At 35.5% G+C, this 25,406-nt stretch overlaps 2 protein-coding genes across 2 annotated transcripts; both read right to left on the bottom strand.

The window, feature by feature from the left end:
• Window positions 1-3,640: 3,640 nt before the first annotated feature.
• LOC132906483 (MFS-type transporter SLC18B1-like) lies at window positions 3,641-15,905 on the bottom strand. The gene is made up of 8 exons (XM_060958714.1): window positions 15,120-15,905; window positions 9,170-9,265; window positions 7,750-8,040; window positions 7,205-7,325; window positions 6,898-7,121; window positions 6,556-6,731; window positions 5,379-5,547; window positions 3,641-4,567 (listed from the first exon to the last, which is right to left on the bottom strand). Exons 1-8 carry the CDS (start codon window positions 15,228-15,230, stop codon window positions 4,265-4,267), a joined length of 1,491 nt encoding a protein of 496 aa, XP_060814697.1. The 5' UTR covers window positions 15,231-15,905; the 3' UTR covers window positions 3,641-4,264.
• Window positions 15,906-16,190: 285 nt separating this feature from the next.
• On the bottom strand, window positions 16,191-24,798 carry LOC132906484 (uncharacterized). The gene is made up of 4 exons (XM_060958715.1): window positions 24,279-24,798; window positions 19,305-19,397; window positions 18,572-18,853; window positions 16,191-17,497 (listed from the first exon to the last, which is right to left on the bottom strand). Exons 1-4 carry the CDS (start codon window positions 24,394-24,396, stop codon window positions 17,193-17,195), a joined length of 798 nt encoding a protein of 265 aa, XP_060814698.1. The 5' UTR covers window positions 24,397-24,798; the 3' UTR covers window positions 16,191-17,192.
• Window positions 24,799-25,406: the final 608 nt, after the last annotated feature.

Below are 25,406 nucleotides of genomic sequence, written 5' to 3'. Positions count from 1 at the left end.
TCTCCACTGTAATAAATCTTTTGAATCTCATAAAAGTCCCAATTCACTGCGCAGAGACAAACATACTCCTCGGTGTTGAATTCTGCCAGCAATTTTCTCTTATGCGGCGCCACTTTTGTTTTTCATTCTAAATAAAAAGTTGATGAATAAGGAATTAAACATAACATGGAAATGTTCTACGATCGTTGTTCCAAGAAAAACTCAGAACTGTTACATGGTTTGCGTAAATCATTCACTTTTTTTGCAAATTTTTCTTCGCATTACGCAAGTTAATCGTACGGCCCATTACGTTTCGTTTGCGTCCGCCCGGTAATTACGTGGTTAAGCATAATAGTAATACATTTTCAGACATAATTGGACGATATATATTGGACATAATGGAACAATAAATTCGTACTTTTGTCGCTAGCTTTCCCCGCATACGCGAGCTCTTGATCGTCGTTATAAATTTTCGAAACATTTTGTCGATGCTTACGTAATTGTTTCACCGTTGGACAGCGTGTAACGTCTGATTACATAAAGTCGCTACCATTAACTTTAATTGTCCTCGGCTAACGAATTCACTATGCTAATACGCGAATAATAGAAATAGAAACTACACAAATAGGCAATTAAAATAAAAGTATAATAGTTAAACTAGATTGTATTTTAGCAATTGTTCGCAAGATGTGAAAAATGTTTTTATGATATAAAGAGGTGTGTTATTGGATTGGAGGAAATTCTGATATTCTTAACGCTAATGATATAATAAATATCAAAGTAGAGGAAACTGTGTGGTTACAAATGTGCAAACAAAGGAAAGAGAAAAAAGAATCATCGATCAGATGATCATCTCGGTAGCTGTGCCCTCGACCGTGCTGCTTCTTCCTCGATTCTTAGACGATACGTTCTATCTGAAAGAATTTCGCATTTGTTCGTTGAAAAAAGCGAGGGGAAAGGAGAAGAAACCGAGAGGAAAAGGGACTAAGCTGCATCAACGGACAGTTGGATGCACATCGTTGACCTCACCGTACGTTAATAATTCATTCCTCTTCCTTTCGTACCTTCGGTTCGCTTTCGTGCTCGTTTGTGTGTTGAAAAAATAATTACGATCGCCTCGTGCAGCGTTCATCGTCTTCAAACCCTCCTTCTGTATGCGTCTGTTAATTTGCCTTTTCTAATTTGTATCTACCGTTTTCTTTGACATTCCTTTTTCGTCTTATCGATCTCTCAGGCTTGATCGTTTATCACTTCCATATTTATTACTTCCACGTTTATCTTCTAACGTGGTAGAGTAGTTCAGTAGACTAAACTTTGACTGAACTTGGTGACAGATCGGTGACAGAATCGTGACACACGATTCAACGAGCGTCTGCAGTATTTAATGGCGGGATAAATTCGCACGTGCCTCGGGAGAAACGCCGCGTCACACGGAGAACAGAGTAATTTCCGGGCGAGTCGATGCACACCGGCGAATAGAAGAGAACAAAACAGAACCGAGTGGAATACGTAAGAGGGAATACAGTCACGATTATAAGCGCGTACGTGTTGCTTTACGAGCTGCGAATTCGCGCGGGGGTGACTCGCTGGCGAAATTTACGATCGGGTTATCGGACGTCGAACCGGAAGTAGCGGGACGCGACGCGTTCGCTGTCGTCTTAAATCAGAAACTACCGGTGCACACGCTTCGATAATACCAGAGTGGATCCAGTACAGTAGACTTTGAACGTTGGATAAAATTACTGTTGATCAAGAATTGTACGTATCTTGTCGATACTTACTCTTAAAACAAAGCTATCAAACCTGTCAAAGTGACGTTTTCGCGATTAGATTAGAAGAAGAAAATTAGTCTTGGGCATTTTTGGGAAAATTTCTATTATTAGGTAGAAACATTACTTTCCTTTTCGTCGTGTCGATTTAATCGTAATCATTTGTATACCATTAAGATACCCATAGTTAAAGAAGAAATATCCAGATTCAGTAACAGATATAATAAAGGAGTTAACAACCACTAAAACCCATCAGTTACCCAATTACTTGACACGACGGATCAGATCCGCAGACTGAAAAGACATTAGCCCTTAGATTTAAGCATTAGATTGAACTAGAACAAACATACTATAAACACTTGTTATCCAAGTTATAGTACCACGCCAGAATAATTTACTTATAATTCTCAATGAGAATTATAATAAAGAAAAAAATTCTACCAAATAAAAAAAAATCTGTATACCATACCAGGTATGTAAATATGAAACCGGAATTTTTATATAAGAAAATACACGTTTGTTGTATGAAAATGATTAAAAATATTTTATCCGAAATATTGCCCATCGCTAGCTATACATTTTTCCCACCTGTCTGGCAATTGGTGGATGCCACGCCAAAAAACTGTCTCTCTTTCAAATTTTCTATCAAAGGTTGATAGTCATTGAGCGAGGTAACATCATTACGTAAGTGGTTTAAAAATGTAGAACTGGCTAAAAACCTGACTAAAAGAAACGTCCGTCTATAAAGTTATTATTCAATATAAAAATATCATTCAATAGAATGAAATACAAAATAGTTTGACTTCTATAAATATATTCGATAGCAAGGAACGCTGTTTAATGTAACAATATCGTTTTATAAAGCCTTATCTATATGTTGTAGTAAGTTTTCAATTTAGTTGTAAAAGTAAAATAAGATGAGAACAGGGAACTAGTTTTACTTGGAACTCTGGATGACCAGTGCTGGTGAGGTGAATCATCGACAGAGAAACTATCGATTTCCATGGGTGTCGTTGCACATGCACGTGCACGCAGCGTCGCGCAAGCGGCGTCAGACCAGGATCGCTATTGTTCCAAAAGAATTCACATACGTGCGTGGGTGTGTCGCGAATGCGCAAATGCCTTGGAATTTTAAGGGTATGTAGAAAACGCGACGCGTTACTCGCGATCGAGAGTGAAAATCTATGTTGGATGTAAGTCACGACTCGAGTTGCGTGAACGGCTACTTTTTATGAAACTTAACGTTTTATGTTAAGTAGAAGATTCATCAATGACAGCGATACACAGAATATTAAATAAAAATGTTGTTTTTATTAAAGATACGTTGAAATATAATTATTCTATGATATCTAACATAACCGAAAAGATATCATCGACGTAGTACATTAATGGCGATAACAATTAAAATTATGCGCGAGTGTATGTAAGTACAATCCTTTCGTAATTTGTCTTTGGTGGTTTTAATGCAATGAAAATTCGATAGGAACAAACTTTCGTCGATATTAACATGTTCTTCATCAAAAAGATTTTGTTTGTACATGAGATTTCCGTTTTAGGGTCGTGCCTCTTATTAACTGCGAGTAAAAGTTCATCAACGACGATAAAAATTAAATTCTTTGTTAGGAAAATAATTATCTTCTAATCTATTGCTTTATTTATCAGTGAAATATAAGTGATTTCACTTCTTTTCAAAATTTTCCGTTTCGTTAAAAATAGCTGTTCTCGATCGATCACACTTGACACTTCAAGCGTAGAAATGTGTCCTGCATCTGCATCCTGAGAATACTGTTTGAGACGTCTGAGGCATAACTCTGTGTCTTTAGTAATCCTCGTATCCCTTCAAATCTGCCATTTCTTCGATTGGAGATGAGTGACGGAAGGCAGAAGCGTGTTTTCTTTACTTCCTCATAAAGAAACGACACATCCTAAATTCGATCGTTCGATAAAAATGTTTTTGACACTTTCCTTGTGACGATAAATTCTTTTAGGTTACTCAATAATCGAGTTAGATGAATTCGTAAGGCAATTTCACCCGCATAAGAATAGTTAAAAGTTTCTGCTAAGCAAATTAATTCTATTCAATGTATTTATCATGTAAACACAAGTTAAATAAATAAGAATTATATTTCACACGTGAACCCATTTCTACCGCGTACAATTTTTTATCAAAAAGTTTTCTAAAATAATAAAACTCGTATCAGTTTCAAAGTTTCGACTGGTAATGTATAAAATTATTTCGATTATTAAAATTATTTCAATTTAAGCATTTTTCAATAATTTTGTTCCTCGGCATCGATAACCTTGCGTTTCTTTTTAATCATTTTTATTCATTAGTTACTATCTGTTACTAAACGAGAGAATCAAAACGTATTCCGTTATAAATCTTTCGACCCTCGTAAATACGACCGAAGAGGCTTTCCCAAACGTTGAGTTAGACTCACGAAGCATGACAATACTGCCGGGCACGACCCTGTCCGAGATTTTCCTGTCCGTGTGTCATTGAATGGCTGCAGCCATCACGTAGTCAACTCTAGATACCTTTTCGTCTCGATAGAACCATAACTATGGGAATAACGGCCGCTGTACGATGCTCGGGACCAAGCACCGGCTCTGTTCGAATAACTGTTGCACACGATCAGGGAGTTCATGCCGCTGGGCCTATCGATCGGCACGCCCTGACCGCGAACATGACGATGACTTCCGCTCCGCGAACGCTCGCTGTCCGTCAACGGTATCCTTAAGTCTTCCGTCGTGCTGATCTCTGTGTATGGTTTATGTCTTTGTGTGCAAACGCTCAAGAACACAGCCGCCATCACGCCCTGAAAGATAACCCGTGAATTTTTATTTAAAATCGATCTGAAGATCGTTGCAAGGCAGTGTTTTCTATCCTTCCTTCAATCGCGACCATCTTTTACGATAGGTAAATAAAACCTGTGATCTCTGCCTTCGAATGTAAAGAAGAAACATTTTGAGTAAGACAGTGAGAACACGTTAAGAATATTCCAGAATATAATTGTATGTTTAATCTGTAAGGATTACGATTGTTAATTAAGATATGCACGATGTATTAAGATACGTATATTTTTATTTTTCAAAAGAATGGAATTGGCCTTTAAATCGTTAAGATGTGTTGGCTTTGGGAAGAGACACGCACACTCTTTCAAACGATGCGTCGTTCTAAATCATTCTACCTAGTGAAATCGTTTTCTACGACTTTCATTCACATTCCTCCTTTTAGAGTGTAATTCCGGCCGGCAAGGCCGCGCAATTTTTATCTTTTTCATCTGGGACCTATTTCTCAGAAGTCTGCTCTGTGTTCGCAACATCGTAATGAAGATCCGAGTGTATAACAGTCGGGTGTCTATAGAATTTCTTGGAACGTGTCGTTAAGCGTTGAATTTGATGGGAATTTGATTGGTGCGATTATTTTGATCACTTTGGAACTCTTTTCACAAGGATCTCAAATATCGATATTAAAATTCAGCTATGAGAGATCGTTATCGAATAATTAAGAAGCTCCAAAATTAATTTTTGTTACTAGGGGGAGGAGGAAAGTTTTAAATTTAATTTTTATTACTAGAGAGGAAGGGTTTAAATTTAATCGTTGCCATTAGAGAAATGATATCTTACCACAAGCATGTGAAGAAACACGATGAACATAGTAGCATTTCGAAATCCAATATTGTCCAGTAAAATTCCTGCTACGCTTGGACCAATAAATGCTCCAAGAGCAAACGTGCTGGTCCATAGTCCACTGATCAGGCCATAGGTCTCCAGATTATTTGAAAATCCGTATTGTCTAAACATTACAAACATCATTTCCAATAATCAAACCACAATCAAGTAGTTATAATTTCTGTTCAAAAACTTCTGTTAAAAACTTGAACTACAAATTTTAATACACGTAATTCATTACCAATTTGTTAATTCTAACACTTTTTACTAATCTCAATGTATTTTTCACAACTCCCTTTTCAATTTCAAAGTTACAAGCACTTGAGTTTACATTTTTAAATTTGTGTATTTTGAAATTCATTCTAAATTTTAATTGTGGTTCTTTATGTACAAGAAAGAGTTCAGCTATATAGGGTTAATGTTCGTTATTAAAAATAGCTGTAAATATATCTAAATGCAAACAGACAAGATAGAGAATTAATAATTTGTTATGTTAACGTACATCAAAAACTTCTGTTAAAAACTTGAACTACAAATTTTAATACACGTAATTCATTACCAATTTGTTAATTCTAACGCTTTTTACTAATCTCAATGTATTTTTCACAATTCCCTTTTCAATTTCAAAGTTACAAGCACTTGAGTTTACATCTTTAAATTTGTGTATTCTAAAAAAGCAGAATTTTTATTGTGGTTCTTTATGCACAAGAACGAGTTCAGCTATGTAGGGTTAATGTCCATTATTAAAAATAGCTGTAAATATATCTAAATGCAAACAGACAAGATAGAGAATTAATAATTTGTTATGTTAACGTACATCAAAAACTTCTGTTAAAAACTTGAACTACAAATCTTAATACGCGTAATTCATTACCAATTTGTTAATTCTAACACTTTTTACTAATCTCAATGTATTTTTCACAATTCCCTTTCCAATTTCAAAGTTACAAGCACTTGAGTTTACACTTTTAAATTTGTGTATTCTAAAAAAGCAGAATTTTTATTGTGGTTCTTTATGCACAAGAACGAGTTCAGCCATGTAGGGTTAATGTCCATTATTAAAAATAGCTGTAAATATATCTAAATGCAAACAGACATGATAGAGAATTAATAATTTGTTATGTTAACGTACATCGATGTTCTCAATGCATCCGTGAAACTGGCAACCAGTTGTGCAGCCATGCCTAAGCCGTGAACTACCAGACCACAAATTGTCATCCAAAGCATAGTCGAACACGGTATGAAAGGTGCTGGACCTACTAAACAAAATCCTACAACCACGAGAATGCATCCGGCTACGGTGGCCACCTGAAAATTTAATTTAAATTGAAATTAAATCACATATGATTGAAAATTGCGAATGAGATAAATTGATGTAGAAAATCGTAAAATACAAGGACTTTTAAATTAGCAAAGATCGAGTAGCATTAGTAGGGTGATTAATGATTAATTAGTGCAACATTTCGATAGTTACTTTTGGATGTGAATGCTTATCGCAGAGCCAACCCCACGCAGGAGCGGTAATGGCATAAATGCCACCGTTAATGACAAACATTAAGCCCAGAACGATAGGGCTCAAGTTAAATTGCCTTAAATGTGGTTCAAGGGTAGCTTGTAAAAATCCTATGCTCATGCTTGTCGCGATTATGGATGATGTGGCGATCAATACGCCTGGAATTCTCAACGCCTTCGTCACGCCTGTAAAGATATTTTAAATTCACAATATTTATCTGTATCTCTGCTATTTTCTCTTCTATAATAATTAATTGTTAAAACCTTACCTATTGTACTGTGAGCTGCTTCGCTGCTGTTAGTGTGAACCGGTAGGATAAAAATGGTCATAACTGCAGTCGTAAAGAGGGCTGATCCTAAGACAACAAATGGCGTCGTATATCCACCGACCTGTATTGAAAATATTGACAAACAGATTACACATCCTGTATTCATATATCGATTTTTAATTATCCAATTTAATAATCCATGTGTATTCTATTAAATTTATTAAATTTCTTGAATAAGAGAAAATTCTGATATCCGATTAGTCGTTACAACGATACTCATTCGTTAAAAGGACAAAAAAATCATCCTAACATAGAAAAGGTTCTGTATGGTCGACTTCTTTCTCCGAGTAAATCGTAAAAGGCTCGCTATTTTAAGTTGGAACAGCTAGATTTTATTTAAGGCTAGTAACCCAAGGTCTTAACCTTAACCATTCCGAGTAAAAAGGATCAAACATCTTCGAATAATTCACGAGGTACTACCCTTAATGGATTTCAAGAAAAACAGTAGATCGACACAAAAAATATTTGGAAGCTCATTGGTCTACCTGATAAAGAGCACCGCCAACAGTTGGTCCGACAATGAGACCCAGGCCAAAAAATGTTTCCAAGCTGGCAAAGGTGGTAGCGACGTTATCCGGGAATTCCTTGGCGATAATGGCGAAGCTGGCAGTGAGAAATGCCGCATTTCCTATAGCCTCGACGATTCTAATCACGAACGAAAGGACTATAAAGGGATAATGGCCGTTCACCTTGTCCAGCAGACCGAAGACGATGGCGCAGGTTCCTGTCGTCAGGATGCCGCCGTTGAACAATAGTTTTGGTCCGATTCGATGTAACTAAGCACGTGAACGGCAGTGAATGCAATGAACGTTGAAGTACTTGGAGAAAAGTAGATGAAAATAGATAAAAAGTTAGACAAATATTCTAGTATGTAGGTAATGTAAGTAAAATCCATTTCCTCTAACTTCCTTTTAAATCGTAAAAATAGAAAACCTGACGAATAACAAAAGTCTAAAATTATATCTCTACATTTAGAATTCTAAAACTTGATTTCCTTGTTCGTCAAAACAAATTATAAATCAGTAGTTACGCGTTTCTCTGATTTCAACACTGAACCAAGCATAGTTCAAAGCGAAAAATAGATTTGTTATGAGTAGAAATACGAGTAGCTATGGTGGATGTGTTTTGATAGCTGACGGGCGATATTTTATCGTTCAGACCTTTTGATCGCGTTATTCTCTTCTTTCTTACCGATAAAGATACCCTTTTATTGAAAAAGGGATTTTTTTCCCCGTAAATAATAATAAGAAGAAAGTTTAAGGATTTATAGTTGAGTGCACAGATCAAACGATTGATTAATTTTAGACGCTTTCTTTCTTTCGTTCATTTTAATTTAATAGCTTTATTTAGACTCATGAACGTGATTGCCCCAGTATTTCATCAGAGTAAAGGGAAAAACAGCGCTGATAAAAGTGACCGCCTAAAAGTAGGCAATCTCCGACATCTAAGTAAACGAAACTGTCGTCGTTTAGGGTCTCGTTTCTTCCTACATCTTTAAGACTTTAGGATTTGAAAGAAACAGAATTGGTCACTTAATTGTTTTTTTTTCAATCCTTGTCAATTTTTTGAACCAACGTCTCTCTTATACACATACATTTTGAATATGCTTTTTCAACTATAAGTATAATTTATATTTATATCTGGTTTCTTTCTCTTTGTCATAGCAAAAATAAAATCAGTGTAAAATTTCTCAAAAATTCTCAAAAATTTGACTAAACTTTCTGTTGCTAACTAAAAAAAAAGATTTCAAAATAAAGAAAGTAATATATTTGACGAGTAAATTTTAAAATTCTAAATATAATGGAATGAAGATTTTTTTATATATGTTCGTGTATAATAATTAACTGTTATAAATATTATCCAAGGATCAATAAAAAATTATGGTATAATAATTATTTTACTCACGTATTGTCCATAAACGGGACTGATGATAAAGACGATGAACTCGAAAATTCCAAAGACCAATCCATATTCTGATGGGGATGCTCCCTTTTTCTCAGCCTGCAAATAAACAGATAAGAAAATGATCAATTACAATCGATCAAAGTATAATAAACGGGTGCAATTTTTCATACAAATTTTTGATTTTACGTCAAGGAATACGAAATGTTAGACGATTCCGTGTTATTACTACGCATTTCGTCGCATTATCACGCGTTCGACTGCAATTAACGCTGGCCATGATAAATGCCGATAAACTTTAGACACTTCACAGCAGCAGAGAATCACGAACGTGGATAGGAAACGATTTCAGAAAGCAAGGAAATCTTCTGCCATTGGGTTCTTAACAGTAGGCTCGTTGTTGCTGATGCTTGGATCGAAATAATAATTTTTGCAAGAAATTCTATATTTTTCATGAAGATTGAAAATGAAAATTACGCATCGTACGAAGACTTGAAAATTTTGAAATGGTTGAATGCCAGGAAAGGCTTCCAAGCTCCTCGAAAAATAATAAATTTTAAATTATTCTAATAAATCTCAAAGTATTATATGTATATAACATTACGTATCGTACGAAGACTTGAAAATTTTGAAATGGTTGAATGCCAGGGAAAGCTTCCAAGCTCCTCGAAAAATAATAAATTTTAAATTATTCTAATAAATCTCAAAGTATTATACGTATATAACATTTCAAAATTATATATGTATAACGTGCACGATTTTGTGTTACGCTTTTTTGACATCTTCTCAGACCAAATCATCTTTACCTAAATATAGCTTGATAAAATATTCAGAAAAAGCATATAATCTTTATGCTTCAAAGTTAAGATTAACAAATTTAGAATATATGTAAGTGCATAAATATATTTAAATTGGATGATTAGCTTAAAGAAATTTGTACTCTAAACGATGTAGCTATTAATTTAATCGGAATAAGATAAGGAACAGTGTTCAATGAAATTTACGAGGAGAATTTTGCTATGGTTATAAAAGCTGATGAGAATTCGCGCTTGGATTGGTCCGTTTGACTTTTAGTCGAATGTTTGTGCTCCACTCCGACGAATAATCATCTGTTATACGCGTGTAATCATATCACACGGTGTCTTGTCTGCCACAGACAAATTATAAATCGCAGAAACGGTGTATCAGTCGATGAAAATGATCAAAGTTAATTTTTAAACGCGTGTACGTTGCTCCGTTGCTCTTTCATTCGTGAAATCCTCGCTTGCAGAGTGTTAATCGTTGCGATAGCAGGTTCTGACAATGAAAAGACTCGTTGATCGACAAGAATCATGTATTTCGTGTTACAGGAGTAAATAACGTGATTAGGATGCGTTAAATCCTTGGTTTGACTTAGAAACGTAGACAGGAGATCGTGAAAAGGATATTGCTTTTATAAATTGAAAATTACATCTACAAATAGATATTTTCCTATTTCATATTATACGATACGTAATGTTATATACATATAATACTTTGAGATTTATTAGAATAATTTAAAATTTATTATTTTTCGAGGAGCTTGGAAGCTTTCCCTGGCATTCAACCATTTCAAAATTTTCAAGTCCTCGTACGATGCGTAATTTTCATTTTTAATCTTCATGAAAAATATAGAATTTCTTGCAAAAATTATTATTTCGATCCAATGTTATTTACCCATTTCATAAATTTACTTTTCCCTATTCTTTAACTTTATCCTTAAGGCAACGGCGCACTTGCAAAACGTTATTTTATTTTCTCTTTTAATAAAATTCCTATAAACACGCGAAGAAACATCATCGTCGTTAGAGACAGAATTGACTTGTATTCGTTTGTATCTATGTTTTAATCGTCGTTAAAACGAGGCTCGTTGTTAGTTGCTTCCTTGTATCTAAATTACCATTCATATTTCTCTAATATCTTTGCAAGAGATAATTAGAATCTGCACGTGCTGCGTTGTGTACATCCAATTGTATTCTAATTAAAGTGTTTAGCACACGTACAATGGGATTATGCGCACATATGTGTAGTACTATAATGAAGACTTCCTGAAAATCTGGAATAGAGATCGAAACATGAATTATCTGCCTTCATTATGAGTGGCAGTGTATTCTAAAATAGAACTCTAACAATAACAAGAGATAACAAAGAGAAGTAATTCTTACTTACAGAGGATAGCATAATTACAAAGATACGTAGCAGGAAGATATATGTTATATATATCACGTATAAATAACGTAACTTTTTAGTCTACAAATTATTTAATTTAAAAAGGTATTTATTATTTTCCTTTCAATATTTATAAATTACTTTTTATGGTAGTTATCGGAACATCCAATCTAAGATCATTTTTCGGTACGTAAATATCGTTTAAAAGAGGACTGGGAAAGCAGTTGAGAGATCGATACAAGACTAGAAATCTCGAAAAGCGGACAAGTAAATCTTTATCTTTGGTTAAATATCCAAAAGTCACATCACTGTGATATGCTGATGTTTACGATGTATTTTCATACAAGCAAGTATATTTACGAAAGTAATAAAATGAAAGTAGGATTTTACACGATAAACGAATTTAATCAGTTCCTAAGATGTGAAAACGAAGAGTTAGAAATGTAAGAAAGACCGAAAAGAAAGTTCGTTAAAGAAAAAATTTTTTTTTCTACAAATACAATTAGAAAACAAATTAGGATAGTTTCGTAGGAAACGCAACATTCTGTTCTATTCCTTGGTGCGTAACATCATTAGATAATGTCAATCTAGAATCATACATAAAATGCTTAGTATACGAGTATGCGTCATCGATAACTCTCGCCCTGTCTGAGATGTGAATCATCGAGAAAATACTGTTATTTCAGTATTCCATAATTAGCAACGTCTAACTCATGGCTAATTCATTTGTGGCACGACCGATTATCGTTCCAGAATTATCATTTACACGTAAGCTTCGCGTGTTTCATCGCGAACATCCTTTTTACAGTTACTTTGAACTAACTTGTTTACTTCAAACTATCTTACATCATCTACGAAGATTTTAATGGGTACGTGGATTTTAATTTAATCAATTTCTACGTTTTAATCCTGTGAAATTTCTTAATATCAGATTCAACGTTTTAATCTTCGAAATTTCCTAAGCCAATTTGAAATTATTTCCTCTAATTAGCGTTATATAAACGTATAAAGGTGATTCATTGATTTCAAAGAAGAAAATGAGAACAGACGATAGCTTTGTTCGAATCGAAATTTCTAAGCAGAAAATCAGCAGCGATACAAAAGTTCGTACATTAGTTTATCATCGGAAAATGTCATTAGCATCTATAGTTAAAGAGATTTAAACGTTTATCGTTTACGTTTTGTATTTCTGAGATTACAGTGCGATATATTTATGCATTACACAATTCGTTTACTGGATGATCCATTTCAATTTACATACTGGGAAGTTGTTGTTCTATTTTGAATTTTGTCCGACGATACAAAATTCAGCGAAGAAATTATCCTGATAATACACAAAGTTTGCTCAAAAATTACGTTTGCTGCTATTCAGTTTGAATCATTGAGAACAGAGAACAAAAATGAATTCTTTTTTATAAGTTGAATTACTGTATTTGTATTATTTAGTTCTATACTTGGAATGATATTCAACCAAGAAGCAAGCAAGTTAAGAGATAAATCATGGATTTTAAGTTATCAGTGATTATCAAAGGCAACATTTTAATTCGCGTCGTATCTCTTGAACTTTCACATCTAAAATTTGTATTTTCTTTAATTTTATTATATATAAACAACAAACGACGAGATATGTGGAAGAATTTAGAAAAAGTAACATCACGCAAGCATTGGTAATGGTTGTGATCAGTTTCATCAGGGTTTTCTTAATACTTTTTCCTTGATTGGCGGAATTTGTTTGTTTTTAATATCGAAGGGTCTCATTTTGTTAAGCCAAATATGTTTAGAGCGTAAACCTCGGATTAAAGTACTTGAATTTAATACCTGGACACAAAAAGAAGCTTTTGTATCTAAGTTTGTAAAATTGAATACTTCGTGATATTTCGATCTTTCTTAATTAATATTATTTTCGAATAGAATCGTAGCCATTTAAATTTAACAGTTACGGGAATATATGATGTATCAAAATGTTAACAATACGCAATACAGTATTTTTTTTTTTTCAACATTTTAACTGTCGACGATGCAATTTTAATAGATCAATGAGCTCAAAAAACAATTTCAATAATTTAGATAACGTTACAATTTCCGCGTAGCAAAAGAGAAACTTCCGCTATATTCCACGCAATTTGTTATTTTGCATATTTCCCTTACAATCTTTTTTACCAAGCATACGAAGAATGTAATATAATTTACGAGACTTAAGCCATCGTTCGTCTTTGTAAAAGAAAGATTACTTGTTTTCGAGCAGAATTACAGATTTATTTATAAATATTAAAAAAAAAAGAAATTGTAGTATCGATAAACTTTCAAATCTGACTGACGTAAACGACGCCACAACGAGACATTTTTACGTCTACATTGCACAATTTGTACGAATTTACGAATGTACAAATGTTGTATCTCCATGAATCGTACGCGCAAAATTATTTAAAGAAAAATTGTAATTTTATTAAACGATGCCTAAACGCGCAAACAATATTATCATAATAAAAATTCGTCGAATAAACATCGATGCCAAAAACTGGGACTCTTTCTTCGCATTTTTCAAACACAGCTGATTAAATTAATGACTCGACAGATCATGCGTGCTGCATTAATTGGTAATTGCGTCCCGATTTATGTTAGCCTGTCACTGACGATGCGATTAATTTCCCCCAAACGCTTCAATCGGATCGAACAAACTTCGTGTATTATCGGGATAATTTCTTCACTGAATTTTGTACCGTCGGACAAACGATCGCGAATTCCCAAGGACCATCCTTGTAGCTCTTTATGGATTATGGATTATGGATTTCTTTATTTTTATATGATTAATTAACTACGTAGAACGATTCTGCATAAACAACGAAATATATAGAGGTAAATCTCGGCAAGGAACGATGATATTTTTCATTTTTTTGCACCATGCCCCTGAATGTTCCTCGACAACGTGATTCTTGTTTGCAGAATTATCGTAGATTTTTCAGCAAACGTCGCGTGCATCGCGTTTATGTTTCTTAATGAACCACGTAAATTGATAACTCGTACTCGAGCATCGATATTTAACCCTTAGCCAGACAGATCGATAAGCGGTGATTATTATGGAAAACGTTCTCTCCGTGACAAAACAACTTATCAACGTATGTGATTTCTTTTCCTCGTTCGTATCTTTTCAGCGTTTTCTCGACACATTTTCTCAAATGTGTTTTTCCAGCATCCGATCCGCTTTTGTCGACACGGTTTGATAAAACAAATCCGATAGCGACGAAACATCGAGTTTTAGGTTGCTCGTCAACAAGTTGAACGAATTGAACTGTATCGTTGTAACGATAATTTTCATTTATCATAGCATTCTTCCTTCCACAAATAGCATCGAACGTGATCGCGGTGTTATCGTTTCGCTAGGAATCATTGAAATTATATTGCGTTTACGAGGTTACTCGAGTTTCTACAAGATATCAAATTGCAATCAATAACTATACTACGATCTTTTATTACTTGTTCTTCCAATTAACAATAACGATAGAAATCGAAAAAGATTAGGAAGAGCATTTTGTAAGAAGAAACTAATTACTAACTTGAAGGAACAGTTGTTTTCAATTCGTTCGCTGATAATAAGGTCAACAAGGTTGACTTTGACCCACGAAGGCCTTTAATTTACTTAAAGATGGCGTCCAAGCAAATTGTTTACAAACAATACTAAACTACAATGATCAACATCTGCGTTCACGCATGTTCAACTCGAACGAAAGTAGAAATTCCCTCGATTTCCTACGGTCTTTCTACTCACCTCCTGCGGATAAAACGGCGCCTGTAGCGATACACAGATCGCGTTCGCGAAATCGGCGATGCTGATGACGATCAGTGTGAGCCATTGCCTCTTGGTGAATTGAGCCATCATCTTGTCCTTCCTTTCCCAACAACTTCCTTCGAAAGACAACACCAATGGCTTTCACGATCCTCTGTCTCGACGGTTCCCGCGTTACAAATCGTCTTCGTCGCGTTGCATCAGAATCCACCAACACCGGAATCGATCGGTCCTCGACTGACCGTTGATCGTTCGGCTCACCCTTATCACCGATTTGTCGTTGCAAACGACGAACGTACGCGAACGTGTAACAGCGGCACACGCTCGTTCCCGGTTTGATCTCGAAACGCTTGTGACTCGACTATCCAAGAAACCAGTTACTTTTCAACAGGGGAATCTTTGGCAAGCGACAGAAGAGACAAAGAGGGAGAACGAAGCAGGGTTAGAGGTCGAACGATACGCATTCTACCAGCCTACCACGATTCTAATTTCCATTATCAGCCAACGTTAAACAACCTCTACGTTTCGTTTCTTGTTTCAATTGCTTCGTGATCGTGCTAATGGATCGTTGGTCGACGTATGAAGGAATTTTCTTCCTTTTTTCTCTCTTCCTTCGGGGATCGTTCGTGGACGCAATAAGGGAATTTTTTAGTTTTTCTTTTTTCTTTTTTATCGAAGATTTGTGAGAATTCTAAGGAAATATGATTCATTTGATATAGCGACGACAACGATGATTGATTATATTTTGTAAGAAAATATTAGTTCAATGTACGGATAAAGGAAAGTAGCGGAGGCTTTGACGATTTTTATTTTGATTTATATCTAAGAATTGTTGTCTTATTAATTTAAGAAACCTTTGGAAAATACACATGATTGGTTGGTGTTCGAATCTATAGAAGAAATTTGGAGATGTTTATCTTTCGTGATGATTTGTAAAGTATCGGGAAAGAAAATTCGATTGGCCGTTCGATCAAAAATTACCCCCTCGATCGATTTATGGAACGTATGGAAAGGAAATTCTGGTTAGCTAGTGTATTGAAATTCTATAAAAAGTTTCGTTCGTAGGATGTATTAACGTGTATATAAACCAAGTATAATATGTTTCATAAACGTAAACGCGACAGTCACGATGAAAATATACGATTCACAAATATTTCCATATAACTAAGACGCGACGAATACCGTCAACTTATTTTCATAATATACCTTTGTAAATAAGAAACTGTCAGAAAATTGGCAGCTATATTATACAATGTACACAGAAAATTTAATTATCTTGAAATCTCGAGACTCGTCTTCACAACTTATCTAGAATGTCCTAGTCAGTCGCGTGATAAATTATTTACCCAAACACGCTGATAGAGTTCTTTTATTTTCCTTTCTCCTTATAAAGCAGGAAATAAGACAACGCAAAAGTTAAGCGAGAGATCATTGCATATTGAAATTAACGATAAGTATATTACGCTATAAGTTTGCTTTCTTATTAAAAGCAGCAGAAAGTAATACGGTGTAACGAAGATTGTTTGAACAGAAAATTTAAAAATTACGAAAAAGCAGTAAAACATTGAAAGTACCTTGAAAAGTACTTAAAACTTACAAAAAAAAAAAAAAAAGAAAAAAATATAAAGGAAAGTAAAAAGTAACGAGAATATCAAACTGATCAGAATAAACGAATCAAAATTACGATGACGACTCGTAAACTTTTTCTATATTCTATACGCTACAATACATTTGGAATAAATTATCCTTCAACTACGGTTCAAGCAATCAAAGTTCCACCCTAACACTAACCGAACAACAACAGTATTCACAACTCGATAATTCCCACAAAAAATTTCTCTCCGTTGATCTTCTTACCTACCATCGACGATAAAATGCACAGAAATGCACGATACATACGAATTTAGTCCAGCGAAATCCATCTTCGACTTTCGATCGTTCTTCTGTTTCACGTTCAACACGGTTCGTCCGTTCCACGTTTAAATCGCGCTTGAAAATAATGAAAAAGCGCGACTTTCTTCTATAACGTTCATAGAAAGGAACGATTTGAAGAAACTACGTGTCACGAAGCCAAACTTTTAACGGGATCTTGGTCAAGGCTTTGCCAAGGAAATTCTTAAAGTGTTTGGCGATGCTGGCACTGGCGGCTGGTCTCATTTCTTCGATGATTTCCTTCGCGTTCTGGTTCAGGAACTGATTCATCGCCTGACCGATCACGTTGTCACCGTTTAACTGATCGACCACGCGGAATCGTGCTCGACCCAGGCTGAAATCGATCAGCATTCGTGCCACTTCCAAGTAACGAATCCCATCGCGGATCACCTCTGCTCCTTGGACACGAGCGATGGCTTGAACGTCGCCTGGAAAACACATTTCCCTGGATTTTTCTAGCATTATCCGAGAACCAGATTTTTCAAACTTTGTCCTCCAAGGGTATACGGGAGAAACAAATATTTTGCGGATATATATATATGTGTGTGCGTGTGTGTTTAACACTAGAACTACCACACCAAGTCAAATTGACCGGTTTGACAATTTTATTTTAAAATTCATACTTCGCGTTATTATATTTTCTTCCACGCTGATGTAATGACTTTCGCAACGATAACTAAAAGAATAATGTAACGAATTCTATTTTCTTTTTTATGTATCCAAGCTGAAAATAATTTTATATCAAGGCTACTTATACCAATACCAGCCTGAATGACTGGTACGTCCCAATTTTTTTTTTTTTTTATTTTATTTTGGTTATTTTACAATTTGTCCTTACGGACATTTGGTAAAGTGTTATATCTTGTTGGTGAAGAAAAAAAAATAAAAATAAAAAATAAATATAGCATGTGGGCGGCTACCCCCAGCGGGGTGCCAGCTTCGTTTTTTCTAAGTTATATCTTTTATGTCGAAGCCCAATTAACCAGTTTTCTCGTCTTCTACAACTTGCAACACGTTTTTCAAATTTTTATTGCTTATTTTAATTTTAATTTTATTAATTTTCGTTTTTCAATTTTTTATCAAAAATTTATTTTTATTTTTATTTTATCATTCAAGATGATGATGTCAGTTATTCCAAATCGATCGCTGGATCGCTACATACTAATATTAGAAATACCACAGCAGTGAAAATGACTGGTTCGACAATTTTATAAACGTGTCAACCCTCGTTTAGAGATCATGGTCCCAGATGGATTAATAATATGTACTAATAATATGTAATAAAATGTACTATACAATATGGAATTCCTTCCGCAAGGAAGTAATAAATCAATAAATATAAAAATATTCTACTATTACGTATTTTTTAAAGACCAATCATTTTCACTGGTTTTGGTAGAAATAGCTTCGCGTTAACTATCGGTAGTTCCAGCGTTAATAGAACTTGGGTAGAAAATTTTCGAAAACTCTCGAGCAGAGTTTTAGAAATGTAATCGACTCACCAAAAAGCGCCCAAAATTCCCCATGGCTTTGAATAGGGAAGAGCAGCACGTTTCCTACCACTTCGTAGCGGCCTTCAAGTTCGATCTTTGGGAATGCCAAATGAAGATCGAGTCTATATGTCTGTATGTCGATTCGTGTTTTCGAAATCGTATAATTTCCCGCTCCTATGACGGTGATATTAGAGAACAGCGCTTTAATACGAACAGCTCCTTGGCCGTTCTCCATTCCTAATTCCGGGATGATCAGTGGTTCGATCGGAGGTAAATCCAGATCAGGAATACCTAAGAAAGTGGAATTCCGTGTAATGAAAATAATTAACTCTTTCTCTCTTTCTTTTTATGGATATATTATAATAGCAATTCTGTTTGTCTGTAAAAAGGTATAACGAAGCTTCTAATCGATTAGCGTTTTAGTACGACCGATGTACGAAGAGATATTTGGGAAAAGGACACGAATGAGGCGAGCTTTCAAAGTGATGGAAAGGCCGCTAGTTTATATAAGAACTTCAAATTACACGCGCTTATTAATCGCAGATTATATAAATACTAAAATATTGTACGTAGCGATTAAACCGATGTACAGAAATCTATTACACAACACACCTTCGCTCTAATGCAATTCAGTAGCGTACTCTTCATTTTTGAAAGAGTCGATTCACCTCGACGTGCAATGGTAATACTCGCTTCGATTCAACGCAAAGAGTTCAGTCTTGAAACTTGATCTTCCACTTACCCTTAAGTAAATACGGCTGCAGATGGTTCAAAGTTTTCTGAAAGCATGCGTCTATCTTCGGATCTGACCTACTGCACGGTAATATGTACTCGGCTGTGGAAAAGGACAAATTTTGGAAGAATAAATTCAGAAAATCGAACAATTATTTTTACACGACGGCAGACCCGTGAAATTTTCAGTCACGCGATCCTAACTTCGGTTGTTAAATTATCGCGTGTCTTCCTACTTCCGGTACCTTTATGCAACCACTCTCACTTCCGATCTTCTCGGCAAACGAACCTAATTTTTCTAGTGCGCCAATTTGCTAGCTAATCATTCACCGAGCTGTTATCAGGCGTTTTATAATTATTTAACCACTATGTATGCCTCTGAAAGCGTTTAATTTGGCTTTTGCGTTTCCAGGCTTTTAATTTAATTACGAAGCTCTTTGTTTAATGCTCGAAGAACTTTCCGTTTGTTTTAGAAACGCATGTTGGCGGAAAAGATAATCGACGAAGCGTACGTGAATTACATGTATTCCAAACTTTTCATCCTTTCAATTTTGCGTCTATCCTGGAAATTTGTAGAGATTTTGTTATCTTTCTTGTTATTCATTTTACAAATGACGCTAACCATGTGCTTTTTCCTCGTAGAAATGCAAAGCACCTACGGTCGATCTTGACATACAATCCAATTCGACGCTCAGAGAATTCCTTAAAAGTTCTTAAATCGATTCTTATAGATAAATAAATGTAAATTTTCTATGCGTAACGGAGAACTTGTAGAATTTTAATTTCTACGCACTAATATTGAAGCAATGACGCAATGGTACAATATCAACCAAGGAGATAAAATGTATAAGATATAGGTACTTGAATACGCACAACCTTGAAATCATTAGGTTGTCCGGAAAGTGTCTTTCTTTCGCAAACGTGTATTTTACAACAATGCAGCTTCGTACAAACGCGAAACCAAGTCTGTGAAATGCCGCGGTGTTTATCTCAACGGAACAAAATCGATCGTACGTAATTCGACAAAATAATATAAAGCAAAAAACGTTGCGCGTTTATTATTTCCTCATAAAACGAAAGAAACTTTTCGGACAACCTATTACGTAGCATTATAAGGAGTTCATAAAATATATAACTTAGAAAAAAAAACGAAGCTGGCACCCCGCTGGGGGTAGTCGCCCACATGCTATATTATTTTTTATTTATATTTTTTTTTCTTCACCAACAAGATATAACACTTTACCAAATGTCCGCAAGGACAAATTGTAAAATAACCAAAATAAAATAAAAAAAAAAAAAATTATAAGGAGTTACTTCATTTAAAAACGTCTTTTTATATTGGAATTTTTCCTCGTTTCGTCATCGAACAATTTTTTTTTTTATTTTATTTTGGTTTTTTTACAGTTTGTCCTGAAGGACATTTGTGATTTAAAGTGTTATATCTTATTGGTGAAAAAAAAAAATAAAATAAAAATAAATATAGCATGTGGGTGGCTACCCTCAGTGAGGTGCCAGCTTCGTTTTTTCTAAGTTATATCTTTTATGAGATCGAACAATTTGCCTGAATACATGACGTGATGTATTTCCCTCTAACGTAGGAACTGCGTTTATGCCAACAAATTCTTTAAAACATCGAACGAGAACCAATCACAATGATTATACGTTACATCAGTGGAGAAAATTTACGACGCTTGGTTTTCACTATTTTCTTTTTCGCTACACGTTACAAAAGGATACAAAGAGCTGATAGACTTAACGTTTATATTGAGATTTACTAGTTTCCTTACTTTTATTCTCATTTGGCTCGAGAATAGTTCGTTTACTCGTTGAATAATCGTTAAATCATAAAATGCTCTATATTGGCTAGAAATTTACGCCATTAAATACAAACGTATCGGTTCTTACGTTAGATTCGTTTGACGCATTGCTGTAATGGTCGAGAATAACGCGCAATGGCCCGATGTTGTAACATTTGGAATTTTATGGAATACTTTAATCCTGTTACGTTCTTAGGTCACTTTCGACGCAACATTGTTCGTCCATCGTTAAGAAATATCCGAAGCTTTAACCAGTTTGAAGCGATGGAATTAAATGTAAATAGAGGTAAGTCAGTTTTAGTCTTCGACATATTTGAACCAAAATCCATGCACGCTGGTATAACACCGAATATGTTAATAGTTCAAAAAGTGTGTTGTATGAAAAGTGTCTTTCTTTCGCAAACGTATTTCTTACAACAGCGTACCTTTATACAAACGTGAAGCCAAGTCTGTGAAATGTCACGGTGTTTATCTTAACATAACAAAATAGATCGTAATTCGACAAAATAATATAAAACAAGAAACGTTGTGCGTCTATTATTTCCTCATAAAACGAAGGAAACTTTTCGGACAACCTAATATACAGCGTCACGAATGCAATAGTAGGAAATCATCGATACTTAGCGCCCGGAGAAACTGTGATACAATGAGCATATATTAATTACCTTCGAACAATATAACCGATAAATACCAAGATTAATTTATACTAAAACTTCCCATAAATTATCACGTTACCTTAGCATCGTACCTGTAAATTTTATCGCGAACATAGAAAAGCTAATATTCCAACAATTGTTTGCTACGTCGACTAAGCACACTCAGATCTAAACTCGTACTCTATTCAAAATATTTATTCGTACGTGTCATACGAAAGTCTAGAAAAATGGACGATCGATGTCACCTTTTTGAGGAACAGCGAAAATCAACAAAATCGGCAACGTGCCATACAAGGTCCACGACCAAAGAAACAATCTGGACCGTTCGATGCACCGTCCCGGTTGCGTGTATAGGCTTTCACTCTCGAGGAATCGCAGGAAGGGTCGGACTGGCGCGAAGACGAGCGTGTAAGCGGTTGGTCGAAGATACGCCATCGTAAGACCGGCTCTACGTAAGCGTCGACCGCGTCGCCACTTTCTCCGGCCGATTACCGTCGATCCACGGACCCGTTATGCAATCTCTGACATAACCTTCGCCACGCCATCGAGAGCCGTTACGCCATGCTCGCTACCATTACGTCGGACGCGCTGACCAACGATACCTTTGACGTTTTCAAACGTTCGCTTGTCCGGTTCAGCTGGCCTCTCTACGATCCAGGAATTTTAAATTGCAACTCTTATCGAAGTAGAACGACGACGTTGCGTTTAACAGCAACAGGTAATTCTTAAGGACCGCGAGAGGGGTTGGAGGGTAGAGACCGAGGCTTTTCGACAGTTTCGTGCGATCGAATTTTTGACAGAGTTCGGTTTAGGACCAAGAGGAGCTTTTACAATTTTTGCGAACAACACAATTGCGACAAGAATTTTAAACCGTCGAGTGATTTCGTAGGACTAAATGGTTAACGGAATTGATTTTTCGTTCATTTTACGAATATGCGCTTCTGTTTGCTCGAAAGAATCAAATGAAACAATATTTTACCGGTTTTTCAAAGGAATACATTGAACAGCGTACTGTGAATTGGCGTCGTAAATTCGACGATGAAGCGTCGGTGGTTTTCGAAACGAGTTTGAAAGCTCGACCTTCGTTCGATGGAACGACGCAACTAGAAAATTCGCTAGCATTCCACAACTAATGTGCAATTTCCTCGTGCTCTACCTACGTAGAAAGAGAAAGTATCATGCCAGGAATATGTCAAGAAAAATGTCCGATTCAATTTGTAGGTATTCGTTCGTCTTACGTTTCTTATCGCAATAAGAATCTCTAATTCCACGGCGAAGAAAAGTCTTGGAAAAGAAACGAAAATAATCGAACAATCGATACGCCATCGATTAAAACTCTATAACAGACCTCGCAATTCTTCGATTTGATTTTCAAAAGAAACTTCCTCAAGGAGCAACAAACGATAGACTCGTCGAAAATTCTACGTGAAAATCACAGTTCCTCAATTACAGTTTTAAAAAGAATTTTCTATGGAGAAGATAAATAATCGCGTGCTATAGTTAGTGAGAATTCTTCAGTTTCGTTAAAAATCTTATGAAAATCTGCAATTTTATTCTCGAACTAACGAAACGTTAAATAATCGAATAATCAACTCACTGTCAGTCAAAATTACGTAGCAATTTTCACACACGTACACCTATACTACCCACGCGTTTCTTCAATCTCGCTTTAAATCCTCTCAGCGAAATTCTCTAATTTAAGCTGTCTCCAATAAACATCCAAGAGGAAATGAAAATAATCGGACAACCGACACGGTCAAAGTGTTGCACAGAAGCCTCGATTCCTCGAGAAAACGAAAGGATTTGATAACAAAGGGAAACGCGTGCGATGCAATACGCTTTCGCGATATAATCGTTTCCCACAATTGCCATCCGCGTGGAAAGAGAAAGGTAGATACGCTCAATGGTCGTAGAAGGAAAATACGAGTAATAATTACTCGTTCGTAACGTGATTTAACTTCATTCTACGCTAGTTACGTACGCTCTTGTTAAACGTAGCTGCCAACTAATCGAGAATAACGCCTGTCATCTTTCATACAATTCCGGAATTTCCAACACCCTCTAATTATTACCCAACGTTCGTCTAAATAAGAGTCGACTCTTGAGTCATCGTAATATCGTGGAAAGTGATTGCATAACGACATTTGTTTCATTAACTCTCAAACGTCCGTCGATTTTTAGTCGCCAATTAATTATTTTATCGATCGATTGTTACCGTTAAATTATATCAAAAATGAATTTCGTTAACAGATTACTTTACAGAGTTGATAAGAAAGTGATCGAGACACGTGCGCCTCACAAAATTAGAATTCTACTTATTCGAATTGCAGTTCGTAATGGGAATTCACTGATCCTCCACGCACTTGTGACTTTTCCTTTATATCGTAGAAACGCACGTTCGAACGAGGAGATTCAACGAAGATTTCGTTAAATTCGCGTACATCCTCGGTAAACGGAGTTTGCGTGAACAAAGTTCCACCGTAGCGTAAAAGAGGCACTAAAGAGGCTTACGTATCTCGAAGTCCGGCTCGTTCGGCGCAGGATTGTTTCGCTCCTTGTCAGAGGACGCGAATTTTCCAGAGAACAGTCCAAATATCACCGCACAGATTATCCCTCGCTGTTGTAACATTCTGGAGAACTTCGACCTCGATCGAGGTCCCCTGGTAGATTTTCAATTGGTCCTGCACGTTGTACGTATTTTGAAATATTTCTAAATTTGTGCAGTAACTTCGAACGTTAAGGTGCGACTTAAAAATTCTATTTTAAATATCCAATAGTCGATGGTCTCTTTTTAATTTGTCGACGAATACACTTTGTAAGTTTTATTAACCGTTTCGGTACACCAATTCACTGTTCTTTTGATCAATTTGTTTCTTTGTTTTAATTTTCGATAATTTAGGGATCTTTTAATCTTTTTCTAAAAGAAACACGAGATGTCTAAAGAAAAATGGTGAATGGAAGCGAGGGATCAGGGTGGTAGCTGAATGGATCGATTCTCGTAAACTAAACACGCGTTCTCTTCGTATTCTGTCTTATATGCGAGGGTTCCCCTACTCTGACTTCTGTTCGGCTTTAAACGCCATCGTATTCGACTCTACTTTTTATTTCTCACAGGTGTAATCGATACTTTTTATTTTGTAACTAGAAAAATAAGTTTCTGATCAAAATTGAAACATAATTCATCGGATGCTCCCGTGTTTTCGTATTCCTTTTATTTCCATTTCGTACGAATATCTTACCCGAAGTAAAACAATATTTTACCTGGTTGGTAATTGAAATATCGTTAATGAAATGGAATTAATTACAGCATCGATCATAGGTTAAAGTAACGATTAACATCGTCTGAATATCAACGAATACCGTGTCTATAACATATTTTCAATTTAAATTAATTATCCTGTCGCGTTATTTAAAAAGTCATAATATTCGTCTGTCGTACGACTAACAGCGCTATTGCGATACTGTGAATAAGAAAGAAATTTGTCTGCAATTTACCGTCACACATTTCTGTCGCAAGTCTATTATTACACGCTTATGTGGTTCGATAAACCGTGAACCTTCGTTATATTAGAATTATCGGAACCGTGCAATTTTCTAATCGAATTTACCTGTTATAAACGACATTTAATTTTAGGAGTT

The sequence above is a fragment of the Bombus pascuorum genome, chromosome 4 (assembly GCF_905332965.1).
Source record: "Bombus pascuorum chromosome 4, iyBomPasc1.1, whole genome shotgun sequence".
NCBI lineage: Eukaryota > Metazoa > Arthropoda > Insecta > Hymenoptera > Apidae > Bombus > Bombus pascuorum.
Note: the sequence above shows the minus strand (reverse complement) of the source record. Positions and strands in the feature narration are given on the sequence as shown.

Excerpts from the sequence above, each read along its gene's own strand:
- LOC132906484 (XM_060958715.1), bottom strand. The coding sequence starts at position 24,396 with ATGTTACAACAGCGAGGGATAATCTGTGCGGTGATATTTGGACTGTTC. Across the intron at positions 19,398-24,278 it reads CGAGCCGGACTTCGAGATAC|CCGAGTACATATTACCGTGC; the intron begins GTAAGCCTCTTT and ends CCTTTTCCACAG. Across the intron at positions 17,498-18,571 it reads GGAATTTTGGGCGCTTTTTG|GCGACGTTCAAGCCATCGCT; the intron begins GTGAGTCGATTA and ends TGTGTTTTCCAG.
- LOC132906483 (XM_060958714.1), bottom strand. The coding sequence starts at position 15,230 with ATGATGGCTCAATTCACCAAGAGGCAATGGCTCACACTGATCGTCATC. Across the intron at positions 7,326-7,749 it reads TTGGCGGTGCTCTTTATCAG|GTCGGTGGATATACGACGCC; the intron begins GTAGACCAATGA and ends TTTTCAATACAG. Across the intron at positions 6,732-6,897 it reads ATAAGCATTCACATCCAAAA|GTGGCCACCGTAGCCGGATG; the intron begins GTAACTATCGAA and ends TTAAATTTTCAG.